Raw genomic sequence first — 16,769 nt, 5'->3', positions numbered from 1 at the left:
TTGGAGTTAAAAAAATGAAGCGCAATTTCTTCGAAAAACTAAATTTAACAAAAAACCTTTCCTGTTGTAATTTGGATTTTCTCCCAAAATTTAACAAAATTTTTTTGCAAAATGTTGACGCATTCTTGAATTTGGCAACGTGGAATTTCACCCTCCTGCTGACGTGCGGGGGTGGGAGATGGAGTCACGTTGCTTCGAAACGACGTCGAAACATACTCCGTCTGACTTTCCAGTCGGTTTTCATGGATTTTCCACAAGCAGTTTCTGTTCTCGTTCGTATTTCGCGATTTTTGTGAAAGCCTTTTCAACAGACTTTGGCAGTTTTTCCGTTGTCAGGTGTCATTGACAGGCGGCTTGGAGTTAAAGGTAGGTCGAGGGACCTCTTGGATATATGTGAATGAAGTATTTTGAGATCAGGATTAATCATATTTGATCATGTTTGAGTACTATAATTGATTAATTTTTTTTGCATAGATCTAGTAATCATTTTAGTGTGATTTAGGGTTTAGTTGTCGAGAATATTCATTTCCTTATTTTAGAATAACTTCAATTGTGGCAAACTAGAAATGAGTTGATGACCACAAATGTAATTAAAACCTAATGATTGAATTGTAGATCTACGAATAGTTTTTCCCATATTACAGCGCAACTAATAAAACTGAACATTTGAAAACTTAACGGACACAGGAAAAATATCTGATTTCTCAGCACATAAAATTTATACTCCCTTCATCCCCGAAATTAACTCCTTCCCAACCCAGACAAATCAAAGCAATTAGACTCCCTGCAAAACTACTTCCCCAAACAAATTACGACACTGTTGCCTTTGTACTGCCAGCAAATAAATCCCTGTAAACTCCACTTTTATGTAAATTAGTCGAGGGAAAAAGGGAGCCCTTGAGGTGGCATTGCTTTTATTTAAAACCAGTCCAGAGTGCAGTAAATCAATATTCGAACTATTGTATACCGGCCCTTTTCCAATAACCCACATTCTCCTATAGAATTGAAGGGCGCGCTTCATTTGCTTCAAATGTGTGTGTAAAGTTGCATTAAATAGAAATGGTTGATGTTCGAATTTCTCTTGAAATAATGTCCTTAATTCACGTGAGCTTTAACAATACCACAATACTATTGACAAAGCCACGTTGAATTAAATAGTGGGACAACAAAGGGAATCTATATTGTGGCATGGCTGTTTGCCATTGTATTAAAAATAAATTTTTCATCTTTGTTAGAACCGGGAAAAGGGCTAATTTTTTATTTAAATTATCCCTAAGGGGAATAAATGAGGGCCGAAATCGATATGTGAATGAATTGTACTGGCTGCCTTCCAATAACCCAGTTTTTACAACTGAAGAAGGCCCATCAATTATTTAGATGCAGCACACATAACGAGTGTACCACTTCTGTATTCGGGGGCACGTAGGGGTTTAATTTGCTGGTGAAGGTTTTGCCATTCTGTAATTAAATCTAGGTTAGCATTAATATAGCGGAAATCAACAGAAAAGCGGAAGGAAAACTTTTTTTTATATAGTACATAAAAAAGAGTAGAACAGGAATTTTTGTTTTAAAATCGAGAAAGAACTAAATGAACAAAATCTGGATTCTCTTTGTGCCATTTTTGGATTGTATAGAGCAAGCTTCATCCTAGAAATTGAACCGCAAAATTACCGCGCATTTCAAAGGAGACCGATAAAGAGTCTTCACCACTGCATATTTATCAAAATATTCATAATAATGTAATTTTTTGACAAGTTGTGGCTTTAATACTTATAAGAGATCGCCGATGGTTTCGTCCTAGTCATCCAGTACTTGGAAGTGGCTAAGTGTCGTCGTTAACAAAGAAGTTAAATCGTCAGACCCCACAACAATCTTATTCTTAAATCAAAGTTTAGTAATGATTAATCTTTTCTCATCGATCACCTGAATGTAAACAATGGTTTTCGATTACTGTTAATAGTTAATGTTGTTTAATTGGGATTCTCTATTCTGGATTGCTTCCACTTTGTTATCTGTGGCATTGTTAGCTGCATTGACCTTACACCGACTAATTCTATATTTTGTAAATATTTATGCACCTGTCCGGCGTAAACTTTGTTTCCCTCAAGAGCACATTCCTAACTTTGGAATCTGTTATTTCACAAACAATGCGGTTTCTAATGAGTCCGTGTTTCAAGTCTCCAAAATTACAATTTTGGCTTAGTTTACGAAATTCTGTAACAAACACGTCTACACACACCCCCTCTTTTTGCTTTCTTGTCCGGAACAAATGCGTGTTTATTGTTTCATTTTTTTTGAGCTTGAAATAGTTACCGAAATGCTCGATAACTTTTGATCAACTTTTCATATAATTTTCTGGGATTTCTGACTCGTCATGTATTGTAAAAGAATGGTAATTTTTCTCGCTTTAGACGAATCTGCCTTGTCTGTGATTGAAATGTTGATTAAGGGTTATAGTGCATATCAATCGAAAATTTTTCCCTATCATTATGTAAATTTATTGCTACATAAGCAGTAGCCTTAAATTTTTTATTTGTGGCTCTAGTACACTTGAGCACTATTTTATATTTATAATTAGCAAATGGTGTTGGAATAACTAACTTTAAAAACATTTAAAGTGTTTTCGTGAGTTGCTCAACTCCCGAAAGCCTTTGAAATCTATTTACTTTTCAATGTGCTGCAGCGCTATGTCATATATTTTAATGAAATATTTTAGTTAAAGTTGAAAAATCGTAATTAATTACAGTTTAAATTCAACCATAAAAGTGTTTCTCCAAGGAGCGTGTGCTGTCTTTAGAGCATGCATGTACGTATGTGGTACGTGCTAAACGTAGCACTTTACCTTAAATAAAAAAGACACACTGCAAGTATCACTTTCTGCATTCGTTGGGTAAATAAGATAATAGTGCAAAAGCTCATTCTCTAGAAATCTCCATAAATGTAACGATATTTTTTCGAACCTCATTCTGAGTTGGTAATGATAGGCAATTCGACGATATCGAAATTGATTCATTAGAACTGATAACTTCTTTTTTTACGATTTTTTGTAAATAGCCAGCACAATTATTACTCAGAATTCTGTTTTTTTTTCTAAATGATTTGTTTCGACGATTAGAAATTTTTAACCTTTCACCGTATTAGTAATTACCTGCCTATGTATACATATAAGATTACTTTTTTGGGACCATGGTAGGTACCCACACTCATTGTTTTGTTACCTCTTAAATTGACCTTTTTTGAGCTTAATAAAGCTATTTGAAACAAAAGAATCTTGAATCGGAAATTAATTAAAGTACAACAGATAATCTATGTGCGAAGATAAAATGCGTGTTTTCTAATATTATATTTAAGCAAAAATGTTTACACTTTGATACTCTTGTTAATTGATAAAATACTGAAACTATAATCTAACGTCTTGAGTATTCAGTTTGAGTTGCATTAGAACGATCCTTTGGGTATGCATTATCATCTCACTTGAATAAACTAAGAATCATTGATAACTCCTTAAAAGTTACAATTTCTTGATTCAATGGCGAATGAAGATAACATTGGCTTGGCTTGAACGGCAGGGGAAAAACCCCAGTCCTCTGGCGCAATCTATCAGATGCTCCTTCCACTAATTTTACCTTTGATTGTTTCGCTGCTTTCCAACAGCGTTTAAGTATTTTTTACGAGGTTTTATTGGAGAAATCAGTTTAAAAGTTACAGGAAAGAAGATTGTTGATTTATATTTTCTTAAAAAATCGATTTTTCGACTTGATAAATACGATGAAAAGCCAATTTTTAATCGAACGCCGGTCGTTTAATCGAATAATTTTACCTTCGACGAAACTCGTACGTCTAAAAAGCACTAAGAATGTTCTTTTCTTTTAACAGTTTTCGTGGTTAAGTGCATTTTTGGGAGTTCATTAGGCCCCTTGTTTTTTCTTCAGAATGAATATTGAGCATAACTATCATATTTTTTTAAATATTTTTTTATATCACGCCGCAAGTTGTTCTAAAATTGATTATTAGTAATACCGTGTTAAGGAGGAAAATTCTTCAATCAATGCACATTGCAGGAGCATTTGTTTCGTTTCTATGATTAACCAGGGTGTATAAAAACCAACGATTGATACTTAAAATATTATTGCTCTTTTATGAGACGTGGCAGTGAGAACGAATTAATACGCGTTTCCACGCACGCGAAACACATTTTAATTAATCGTACAAATCGGTATAATTAATTTTCGTCGTATTCTCCTCTAGGCCCTTAAAAATAGTCCCGCAATTTAAATTTTCCACAGCGCTTAATCCTATTTTCACGTTCGGCGAAACAATGTCCGCATACCCTTCACGTCGTTGATTTATTACATTAAGCGTGTACAGTACGGAAACCTCAATTTACGAAATCCAGACAGGAGTAATTAAAATACGGGGGTTGCATCGTAACTTGGAGTGTTCTCACCCCTATGTTTCTCTCTCAGTTTCAGTGAGCTTTGATTTTTGCGACCGTCACAGTCGAGTTTACTTTGGTTCGAAGTTAATTTTTTAGCTTCATAAAACTCTCGTGACAACTCGTGATGTAAGTTGAACTCGTACCTATATCTATTTCTCGATATGTTCACAGTTAATTGTAGCTACAGCAACCGCAAAAATAAAACATAATTTTTCGTATTTATTTAGTATTTCTTCGAGTTACATCTTCAGAATTTTTTTCAATTTATAGTGAAGTGTGTGGAAATATTTTGTCGTGAAAAGAGGGAAATGAAAAACCTTAAGTGGGTGCTGAAATGGCTGCTATCCATTTCTCAGATGTTTAATGGTAAATTACTTAATCAACGCCCTTCCCTTGCAGGTCACTGCCTACTGTCAGGTTTTTTAGTGATCACCCGGTATAACGGTAGTTCTCTGTCATGTGTCATGTGCGGCTGGCGTTCTTCAACCCATAACCTACCAGCTGACTAGTTTAACCGAATGTTGGTTGAAGCTTGGAGTTTGCAGTATCTAGACCTTACAAATAATTGTTATCTACCAGAATGGAGATTTTCAATTTATTTAATTGATTTTCATACAGCAGCATTATCACACGTAGTATTTTTACCTTAATATTCCCAATTCTCACTTCAACTGTGAAGATCAGACAGTAAAAAATATTACATGACATTTTGGAATGTTGCATGACGATGCACAGCTAATGACTGTCAAGTTTTTGGCATTAGCGTGGAGTTTTGGCACCAGATAGCAACCCGTTATCTTGAATTGTCAGTCGGGCTCGACAGGCATCACATATATAACAGCCGGAAAATTATTATTTGAGCGTTATGGAAATATCAACATCTGTTTTATTTAATTTCCGGGTAAAGTTATATTGAATAAGTAAGCAAATTTGTTGAAAAGCTCTGAGAAAACGGGTCAGAGACAAAGAAGCGTGCCCGAGGTGGAAGTTTTTGTTTGTGACGTTTGCTTTGCTCTGTAAAATTCGGAAATTACAAAAATGTTATTGGTAAAAGTTGTGTGTTATTTAGCCGGGTTCCTTTTTTGAAAGCGTCGTATGAATTAATAACTTATCCCGGGGTAGTCCCTATCCTCCCCCGAACATTTTTCATGTCAAACTTAAGCGACAGCTTAGCGTTTTTTAAAGCATCCTAAATTATTTACGATTCCTGTCTCCCGGTTTTTGCTTCGCAAACTGGAAAACAGACATCAGCCCTCATAAAAAAAAACGACCTTTCCTGGATTCTAAAATTACCATCGAAGCCCTAATGGTTCGTTATTAATTACATCAACACAATAGATTGTAAACTGGCAGGTACATGAATCATAGCGAATTTCTTGCATGACATCGTTCCATAATCTATTGTGGTAGTTGTAAATAAAAAATGATCGGATTCTATTGTTTAAAATGTCAGCGTCAGTATATCAGCAAATTAATTTCAGTTCTCGCACAGTTTCCTACTTCACCCATACAACTGTCATTTCAGAATGACCAATTGAGTAGAGCCAATTAATTCTCGAGTTTCGACTGACATGAATTTCGAATTAAAATCGGCATTATTGAGCAGATGCGTCCTTCATAAATTTCGTTTTGTTTTGATTTTTTTCTAGACAACTAGTTATCACGGACAGGAATCAAAATCGCATATATCTTTTTTTGATTTGGATTTTGATCGATATGTGGTTTCACCAAAAAATTGATTTATTAATGAAAAAAATTAAAAAAAAAAACGACAATGACGTAGTTGAGTTGCATCTTCAAGGTCGGAAGATTCTTTCTATTAGTGCAGGTTATAAAGCTAGATTTTTTAGATTCGTTCACGATTGCACTATTCCTTTGACATTCTGTAGATGATAGTTTGGTTAGAGGTGTGTGCTTGGTCGATGATGCAGTGATCAGCTATAATAACCGTGTTTGCATTCGCATTCTTGACAAGTTCCTTTCTGACGTGGTTGTGCTTTGAGGTATGCTTCGAGTTCCTTGACGCGAAGTTCAAATGGCAAAACCACGCTACTCTGTAGGACGGTATTGGTCGTCATTGGAAGAAAACCTCAGAGAATCTAAAAGAATCTCCCTCTGTTGTAATAAGCTCCTCTGTTGGGAGTCCCTAATGAACTAAAAACAAAAATGACTGTTAGAATATCCACTCTCGTCACTTTGCTTGTGCCGGAATGTCTCCCAGATGCAAATCTCTCAGTTTCTCTCAGACTCTCATTTTCTTGATTTTCATTTCTTCTCATTCCTCGCTAGTGCGTATCTGTTCATCAAATGAAATTAACCGTCAAAATCTGTAGCCATAGATTAAAGTCAGATTAAAAAACCTCATTTAAATCATTGCCGTAGATTGCTTTCAAATGCTCTTGGCAATATCTGAACAACTGTTTCATTCAGAGTTTCTTTTTGCTGATTTATATTTACTTTTATTCCGGTCTATTTCGCCTCTGTTCTTTAATCAAGTTCACTGTCCAAGTCAGGAATTAAAGAGGAACTTTTCGATTAGAACTCTTCATTAAACTCCCCCTTGTAGATGGGTTTCTACGTATTTGGAAATGCGTCGAATGCTGTCAAGAGTGTGTTTTTGTTGATTTTTATTTCTTCTCCTACCTCGCTAGTAAGTCTTTGTAGATCTTTTCATAATTGTTCCTAGTGAGGGATTGTGAACAATCGAGTTGAAACACTCCATTAACGTTAAGTAAGTTGTTTTGGAATGAACTTGGGAATGCGTCATAAACTTTTTCAGTCATAGTTCATTTCTATTATCTTTTTTTACGTTAATACACCCCCGTTTATTAATCGAACTAACTCTCGAAGACACCAATTTTAAAAGAACTTATCGACTGCAAAATTTCAATAAAATAATTAGCGAATGTTGGTTTCAAAGCATTTGGGATTGCGTCAAGAGCTTTGTTTCGATAAGTGCTTGTTTCCGTTGCTTCTTATTTCCTCCCATTACTAACACTCCTCAGTTCATTAATCGAATTAACTGCCAAAATCGGTAATAATGGAGGAAAATAATTGGCGAAATAATTGGTCGAATCATTTGCGTAGGGCCCTGGATTCAGCCTTTTTGACTCCAATGCCTTATTAGATCTCATCGTGGAGACCTATTAGTCACCCGATTTAACCTCGAAGTTTTTAATGGTGAAATTCTGATCAGCTCCAATTGATCCAATATAATCCGTGACGGGCCCCACTTCATCGGTATTCAGCTACAGATCACAATTGTAGTCTTCAGATGGGTGGCAGTAGCGAAAAGTCCAGCCATTATTGCCATCCTTCTTGTGTCTTGTCGTCCTCTGTTAGATGTATGCTATTGTTACTCTGTTTTCATTCCTACTTCCTCCTGAAGGTTCCCCACCCTGAAATGCTCGAAAGTTTCTCAGCGGGAGCTTATGAGATTAGTTATTTAATAGTCAATTTATTAACTTATTCAAGAAGCCAATTAGGATGGCTGAAAACCGCTGCTAAAAGCATCGATAGATAAGAAATTTTAGGGTGCCTTTGATCATTATTTTTTAATGCTTTATCGATTCCCAGAGACCTTCAAACGTCAAACAACATACGTTGGTAACTTAAAATGTAACTTCCAAGAAAGCTCCGAAACTGACCAATTAATATTCTACTTTGCTTCAAAGTTTTCAAGGATAGTATCCTCTTGCGACAGCTTCTGAGGACTTTGATCTATTGGTTCAAAAATAGAAAGGGTCTGTCATACCAATCGGATAAAAATTGCGGGCTAATAAATCTCGAATTACCGGCAAACTGGTAAATACCCTCGAGATTGAAACACCGCAGTTTAATAATGACCAATCAGCGAGCCGACAGTCTTTCGAGAAAGAGAGTTAAAGCTGGGCTTGATTAAAGTCGACATTTCCGGTTATATGGTGGAACTTACTTTAAGCTGTTTAGATTTCATTCCGGTTAATACTGAGAAGTTAGTGGGATGGTGGAGAAAGTTGGAGTATTTAGAGCTGGAAACGCAAATATTTATTTTGAGTTGTGAAGTCATCTGTCAGAAAAATCGGGAATTATTTGATCCATAATTGATCATCAAAGTGTTTCATAAAATAGCTGAATGGTTAACTAGTTATAAGTTACGTTACAAGTGCGAGAAGTGATACATTACTGGGCGCTGATTGCGGCTGACCGAATAACGCGAATCAATCCAGTGCGGTAAAGGTCCTCCCGCATCTGTTAGTCACAATGTTTTTCCTCAGAGCACGTGTGCGGTAACTTTATTATTGACCGTTCAATTAAGTATTAGCGAACGAAACCGCCCCAAAGCTTTTAAATGTAGTTAGGGACATCTGTACTAAAGAGGCACTTCGAAACCAAAGTGATCCTATATCTCAGAAACTGAAATAGACGTTGGAGTGGCAAAACTTCGGTTCTTGAAATTGCTCAGGAATCTTTTAAAGCTTTCTTTTTCGTTCTACTCTAATGATTCTTTATTAATTCTGAACAACTAATTATTTGAGTGCCTAACTTTAATATTCCATTTTGGAGTTTAAAGTGGTTAATAAATAATTGCGAAAATGCTAATTGCTTATAAGCAAATGAACAATGGCTTAACTAAGCATTCGAGACAGACAAAAGCCGGAAGTAGATTTGAAATTTTGCAGCCTCGAATATCAACATCCTTTGTTGACTTTGTTTCAGATAACTTCTCGTACTCTAAAGAAAGCCCTTTGTCTTTGAATGTTGCCCTCGCTCGGGCGCAAAAACTGGCCTTTGTGTGTGTGGGCATTTATTAATTGAACCTCCTATACTCCAGAGAATATTTCTGGAAAATTGAGCAGCGGGGCGTATTGAATCTGAAATGTGTTTTACACTGCATCGAAACAAATTGCAGTGATCGCTGAAACTTTCTGGATTGTTTACGGACAATTTAACTTAGCCGGATTTAATTCTGTTAATAATTACGACCATTCGAACCCCCTTTGCACCTCATTTACTTTCTTTAAGCTTCCAATTTTGCCAGTCGATTATTTATCACCTTTCCCTGGATCGATACCGAATTTCGAGTCTGGGTTACCTTCCGGATGTGTTCTTTTCATACGCCAAATCTTTGATGGCCCCTAGGAGACGTTGCAGCAGCAATTTTATTTTCCATATAAATGAAAGTAACTTTATACGGGTGCACACTCATTTTTGGCAATCATCCCACAAGGGAGAGGGCTCTTTTTATGTTTTATGATTCGAAAACGTCGGGGCGAGAAATAAAACTCGAGGCGGGTTAAAGTTTAAAACGCGAGACGTGACTAACATTGAAACTAAGTAAGAGAGGCCTTGTGGGCCGACAGCTTTTAAAAATTTTACTGGAAGATTTATGGTCGTTGTTTTCTTGTTTAGCAATCTCCCGATGCAAAATTTACGCTGACAGCCCAGATGAAAAACTGGCCCATGGAACTCCTTAAGGCAATCACCTCCGTGCCAATTCAGACGTATAACCCGAGATATTTCCCGACTTTTCGAATTATTCTTTGGAGATTTGACCCCAAAAGGGGGGAAGGAAAACGTGTTTCGGTTACGTAAATTGCCTCTCTCTTAATCTTGTCTTACATTAAAATTTGCTGTCAAAACTTATTCAATCCATCAAAAGCGAGAACCGTGAGAAGATTTCTTATAAGAGGCGCTTCGCGCAGATTAACGATCTCGAGGGTCCCGTATAGAATGGATAAGATTGTGATTGGTATTTTGTTTCCCGACCAAAATCAGCCAGGAAATTCGTTAAGACTTTGAATATACTCGAGGAAAGTTAAAATATGGTCTGGCTCAGAAAAATTTTTAGTTTGTTCGAGAAAATCAAGGTCAGGACACGGCACGCACTACAAAAAATTTCAATACGAGAGAATGTCAGTCCAATTGAGCGGCACCTGTCCGCTACACAGCTGCCGCAACTGCACGGAAATCAGAACAATTATCTATTTTCGAGAGTCTCGATACGAAAAAATTGCGATAAATTAAGAAATTGAGAAGTTATCTCGAATTTTTTTGCGTTTACGTAGTAGCAGGTGCCACGAATACGAAGCAAATAATAAAATTACATAATAGAAATTTTCAATCAAAATAGAGCAAAAAAAACCAATGTATAATTTTGTTATTCACTTAACATGCGTGGTATATATTTCTGGGTGAGTGCTGAAAATTCCAAACTTAAGCTATATCTCGCGGAAAATAGATCTTCTGTTCTATAAAAAAAAACTCCTAACAAACCTTTCCACTTCTAAAAATCCTCGAAGCTCCACAAAATGTGAGTACCTACTCAATTTAGGATAATTCGCATCGCATTTTCATCTTGAAATCTCCAGAAAATCGCTGAAAGAGGTCATTAGGTATATTCGGCTGTTACCCAAATTACTTGTATATGGCCGCATTCGGCGGGCAACAATTTTATAACTGTTGAAGTCTTTGCTAAATGGAATACCGTGCTTTATATTCTATTAAAATGTGTCTCAAATATTATATAGAATCTAAAATAAAATAATATGCTCGGGGTCCTATTTGAAATAAGTAAGTTGAGGGTTAATTTCGGTTAAACCGGTAGTGATAGGACGTTATAAATACTTAAAAAAATAGTATACGTCGAAGTTAACTTAACTCCAAATTGTCCCATTCCTATTACTTTTAGATCCTAGTAAACCTTTAATTAACGGGTTGGGTGAATAACCCTGTATGCATTTAAAAGGGAACAGACGTAATTTTTATTGCGCATTTTAAACAATTGCACAACATTGCATAACTATTACCGCTGCTAAATGCGGCTATTCTTTCCTTATGCAACAGTTCCGTGTGCTTCTGCCCCATCATGGTCTTCCGTATATTGAGCTTTGGAAAACTACAACACCTACGAAGCCGGTTAAGTAAGGAAAGTTTTTGAAACATTTTCCCATTTTCCACTTGGAGGCCAATTCGTAGAGCACACACAGACCTCAAAACAAGTTTTCTCTCTTCAAAATCTTGTTACATGAGAGTCCTCAAAGAAACCCTTTTGCAAGTACTAACATTGTCTTTTGCATGTGTTTTTAGGAAACGCTTTGCCTGCTTTGAAATGGCAAATGGAGAAATATGTGAAAAGGACTTCGAGTATGTTTACTTTGAGGTTTCCACTAAAAATTCAAAGAGGCGTCTTCGGTTTAAACTAACAATAATGGATACTTTTTTAAGCGAGTTTCACGTATTGAAATGCCGATTTTGATTTTGATGTATCTTAGTAGTGTCCATTCTTCCACTTTCCAAATTTTCAGCAAATTATATAAAATTCTTTTGACTGAAAAGATACGGACGTTTAAGTACTCCAAAATTGTCTAGTTCAGTTGGAAGAACAGCGAAATTTATAAAATTTTGACTTCTCATAAGTCGACCTGGCACCACCCCGATTCTTGAAAGTTACTTCTCTAAATTTGACATCCTTTAGAGTAAGTATAGATATGAGACGAATAAAAAAATATGTGTTCAGGGACGGCCAAATTTTTTTTTGTTCATAAGCGAATTTTTATCAAATTTTATATTTTTTAAAATCGACTTACTACGACTCTGTTTTTGAAATGTGGAGCTTATCGAGATATTTGAGATTCTAAAAATGCATTTCAGAAATCTCAAATAACTTTATCTGGATCTTTCGTAATTTTTATTTAAATTCAAGCGCATTTTCGACGTTATTCCTCACTTGACAACGCACAACAAGCCGTATTCCATAGCGATTGCCAAAGCGAAAGCAAAGAACTTCATTAAGGGCCCGCTGCAACTTGAAACTTGTTCTTTGCGGCTCAGCTAATTTCTCCAGAATAGCAATTGCTGCAGCTGACTAAGTTACAGTTTAACCAACTTTGCGAGCACTTTGCATTCGAACAACTTTTCCCCTTTTTTCTCGGGCACGATTCGATTAAAACGGAAACCTTTTAAGCAATCAGCTCAATAGAAATCCTCTCAAAACGCCTCTCGGTTTTAAATTAAAAGACCATCGCTTCAAAGGGCGAAATTTCCAGTCTATTATGCGAGACGCCTTGACGCAATTTTTTTTAAGAGTCGGCATCTATTTCCCATGTCAAGCGTCCTTTTCCAATTTTTCCAGACGGCTGCCAATCGATTCGCGTCCAGAGCTAGCTCTAAACACATTTATTTCCGGTTCGGCCCCTTTTGTTTAAATGCGACTTTTACGCCAACTTAACTGGTCCATTTTGAGATACTTCAACACAGAAATACACATTTTTCTAGATAAAAATCGCTTAAAAACTGTCCTTTGTTGTTCGTTTAGGCCAAAGGGCGCCTCTGTGAATTTCTATTAGAAACCTCAAAGTAAACATTCTCGAAGTCCCTTTTACATATTTCTACATTTGCAGTCTCAAAGCAGACAAAGCGCTTAAAAAAAAAACAATGTAAAAGACAATGTTAGTACTTGCGAAAGGATCTCTTTGAGAGCCCTCGCGGAACGAAATAAGACGCATTCGCAGGAGGAAGTTTGCAGCGGAAATAAGTTGTTTAGGGTCCATCTGTACCCTAGGGATAGGTCTCCAAGTGGAGAATGGGAAAATGAATGCTTAAGCATGTGTCTTTGGTGTTTTTTGTCTAGAATGAAAAAAATAAAAAAAAGAGGCAGATATTTGACGTTAATCAAACTGCCCAATCATCACTGTTGTAAGTATTGATCAATAAATGAATTTTCGTAAAATTTTGTTCTTTTTTGGAAATGCGCCTGGCTCGACCATAATTTTTTTTTATCTGATGTTCCAAATTTACAATATAAAAGTAAGGAAATTCAGGATATGGGAAATAAATTAGAAAACGTTGCCTTACTAATGTCCAAGAACGGGTATAAATTTTTTGTAACAAAATGTTCACACAAAATTTCATCCCTTCGTGATTCAACATGGTACGATTCTAACTTTTGATATCTGAAATATTATAAAATTAGGACGTGGGAAATACATTTTACGAAATCACATGGCCAGTGTCCAATGGCGGCTGTAGTTTTTTATTATGCAAATTTTTATTCGAAATTTCACTGTATAAACCTGGCTTTTAGGATTTGAAGTCCGGAAAATCAGAATATATTTCTGGCACACTTAAATTATACCAGCAGCCATTTTCTTCTCTAAATTCAACCCCCTCTTTCTGGCACAATGCCTAAACATACTCGGTCGTATTTAATAACAATACTAGCTAAGAAAATGTGGGGCTTCGCGTTTGGGGCTCTTTTTATCTAAATTAGAGACAAGCCTGGTGGAATAACAAGGGAGCGACAAACTGGGGAAGATGGCTTATGTATCCTTATCAGTGGTCCCCTGCGCTCTACACCAGCGATATTACATCTAAACAAATGGAGCTTTTATTTCTCGGGGAATGTATAATTTGATGTTTAATTCTGGACTTTATTGGGTTAATTTTGCGTGTAAAGCGAGCAGGAAAAGGCAGGCGAGATTGGGGCGTTGTTTGAATAAAAATGACTTGTGTTTTGGAACCGCAAAATCTATGACTTGTTGCAAAAAGCGTTTATCCGGCTTACGAAACGAGTTTCTTGCGAAAAGCGTAAGAAATTACGGCAGCTTCAATCTATGAAAGACGTTTTTTAATGTAAAGAGCTTCGTTAGCGATACACTAAAAAACTGGGAAGGTGTTCAGTGTTTCTATAATGTAAACGGAATAATAGTGCTGGAATGAATTACTACCTTGAAGTTCAAACTTTCGAATAAAAAAACCCAACTATTTGATGAGCATAACAACTTCTTCAAATAATTATTGAATTTTTAATCTTTTCAGATGACCAGATACAAGTCTTCGTCAACACTTGCGATTCTCAAATTGCTATCCACGTGTGCCCTTACTCTTACCCAACTAAGCTTCGCAGATTCTAAGGTAGGTGTTTAAGGACCAAAAATCTCCTCAATTGCTGCCATCGAAACATCAATTGACAAATTTATCCTACATGAGTGTACTCTTTGTTATATTGCCCACATTAACCGAAATTAATGAAGTAGTTGTGCAAATTGGAATAACTGAACCCAAACCCTCCGAAAAACGAAGAATCAAATTCCATAAGATTATTATCCCAAATTCGACAGAAAATCGTTTTACGATAAGCTTCTTTATAGAACTCAGAGGAAGAATCGTGGATAATACTAAAAAGAAACCCTGAAAAAAAAAGAATCGAATATCGTATTTATGAGTATAAATAAAAGTGGCCATAAAGGCTGACGGCTAGGGTTATGATTCTCCGAGGAATAAATTTTTACCCTCGCTTCACGCCACTCCGAAATAATACGTGACGCAATATTTGTCTGCTCTGTTATTGGCCGGAAGATTGAATGAACCACATGTCGTATAAGGGAATTTGCTTTCATGGGTTGCAATTTTCGGTTATTTAAGAATTCCCAACCTTCATCGCCTTATAAATTAATGCGAGAGTGTTACAATGAATTGAAATTATTTGAAAAACTGGTTGCGGAAGTCTTATATATATATATATATTTAATTATGTATGTTTGAAGTGCATTCAGTTTTATTCAATTAAATAGTTCTGAAAAAGATTTACTTCACATCTAAAACGCACTGAAATATTTTACTGAATAGAAAACGAACCGAGAAATGATTAAAATAAGCCTCTGCAATGTACCATTAGCACCTCGAGGTGTATCTGTAACTATATAATAAGGATGAAAATTTATTCTCCGATAACAACAGAATATTTTGTTTTAAGAGATTTATGCAAGCATTGAACATGCTATGTTTTCCAACAGTCTTGGTATGGAAAATTGACCAGGTCTTTAAGTAAGGAGATCATTCTGAATCGATGCTAACTGGACAGAGCGGTCGCTAATTTAAAACAGCTTCGATAGATATAAACACAGTTAAGAGTGGTTTGGAAGTTAATACTATGGCCAGCTTTTATTGACAATGACCAGATCAATTGAACCTTAACGAATTTAATGCCGATTCCCCAATTACCACTGAAATGTGGAGCTCAGGGTGGGTTACATATCACTTGTTTCGTTCTGCATGGGATTCACTGCGTATGTTTTGCATTAAATGCTTAGAAGCTCCCACAAAATTAATGCCGCAGTGATTATACAAGTTGGTAATTAAACCTCGACGACTAATAAAGCACCTTAAAGCCGCAAAACAGGTATCACTTGAATGGTCCGATACTAGGTTCAGGTGAAGGGCTTTCGTAACTGAACATACAAACAGACAAAGGTAAGCTATCTGTGATACTGCTCCTCGTGACGTTCCTAAGGAAATCGTGAATAAACCTCCAAAACCCACCCAGATTGAGTAAATATCTTCATCTGATTAATACTCAGTGTCGACAAATCATCCATAATAGGAACAGTGGTGGTAGGATTACATCTAAGAGAGATAATGTCTCTTTTAGCTGAGGACATCTAGTATTTTTGTTTCACAAGAAATTGAGTAATTTGTACTACACAAACTACTCTGTCAAGCTTTATCAAGCTTGTTCAGAGGAGGCAACTGCTGTTTTCAGAACAGTTGAAACGCTGATTACAGCAACTTCTTAAGTGCACAGTTTGTCACTTTTAAGTTGTACATGGCAGAACATATAAGATACAAAGAAATATCGATGAAGTGAAGAAGCGAGCTAATTTCAATGTTCTAGATTTAATAGTACGTACAACTACAAATCTTAAAAATTGTCCGATTGCTAGGGGGAAAACGAAAAAATTTGAATCTTTAACATTCTGTGAAGTGCGGAGGAGTTGTGCTAATATGGTTTTCTGATATAACCGTGTTATCCAAACTCGTTTTATACTGGCATCGTTTACCACAAGGACGCAGATTAAAACTGAAATATGTTGTGTATTCTACTTGCGTTATGTAACATATATTCTATGGCATTTTCAAATATTGTATAGAACATTTTATTGCAAAATTCCCAACCTTCATCGCCTCATAAAATATTACAACCCCGCCATTATCGAGGTGACACTATTGCAAAATTCCGAGCTCTCGCGTTTTATGCAGATATCACTGCAGGTTTCCGAGAGAGTGAATATTAAATTACACGTAGGAGCAGCTCCTATTTGGACCGAAAGACATATTTATAGTGCCTCATATCATCGTCAATAACGAAACTAATTTTGTATCGACAGCTACAAGGTCCAATGCGTATCGTCTCAAAGGAGGTATAAAGGAGAAAGGGATGGGTCTTGTTTTATGGGCTTTGAGGGTAGAATCCTGGATGTTTTCGAGGGAAATAGAGGGTTCATCTTAGCGCATATGAGGCCATAAAACTAATAATAATCCGGCGGCCGATGCGGGTGATGTTTGGTTTGGA

The 16,769-nt window shown here is 36.2% G+C and overlaps 1 protein-coding gene across 2 annotated transcripts in view; it reads left to right on the top strand.

Annotated features, from left to right (window-relative positions):
- The window catches only part of LOC136340276 (follistatin-related protein 5-like), a 47,752-nt gene that overhangs the window by 743 nt on the left and 30,240 nt on the right, over positions 1-16,769 (top strand). The window contains exons 1-2 of one of the 2 annotated variants that reach the window (XM_066284233.1): positions 184-366; positions 14,237-14,332. In XM_066284233.1, coding sequence (XP_066140330.1) covers positions 14,237-14,332 — 96 coding nt within the window. In that variant the 5' untranslated portion in view covers positions 184-366. Of the gene's footprint in view, positions 1-183; positions 367-14,236; positions 14,333-16,769 lie in introns of those variants that run through there. The other variant, XM_066284234.1, reaches the window with a different exon arrangement.

This window comes from Euwallacea fornicatus, chromosome 7, assembly GCF_040115645.1.
Source record: "Euwallacea fornicatus isolate EFF26 chromosome 7, ASM4011564v1, whole genome shotgun sequence".
Classification (NCBI taxonomy): domain Eukaryota; kingdom Metazoa; phylum Arthropoda; class Insecta; order Coleoptera; family Curculionidae; genus Euwallacea; species Euwallacea fornicatus.
The sequence above is the reverse complement of the archived record's forward strand: the minus strand, read 5'-3'. Positions and strand labels throughout refer to the sequence as shown.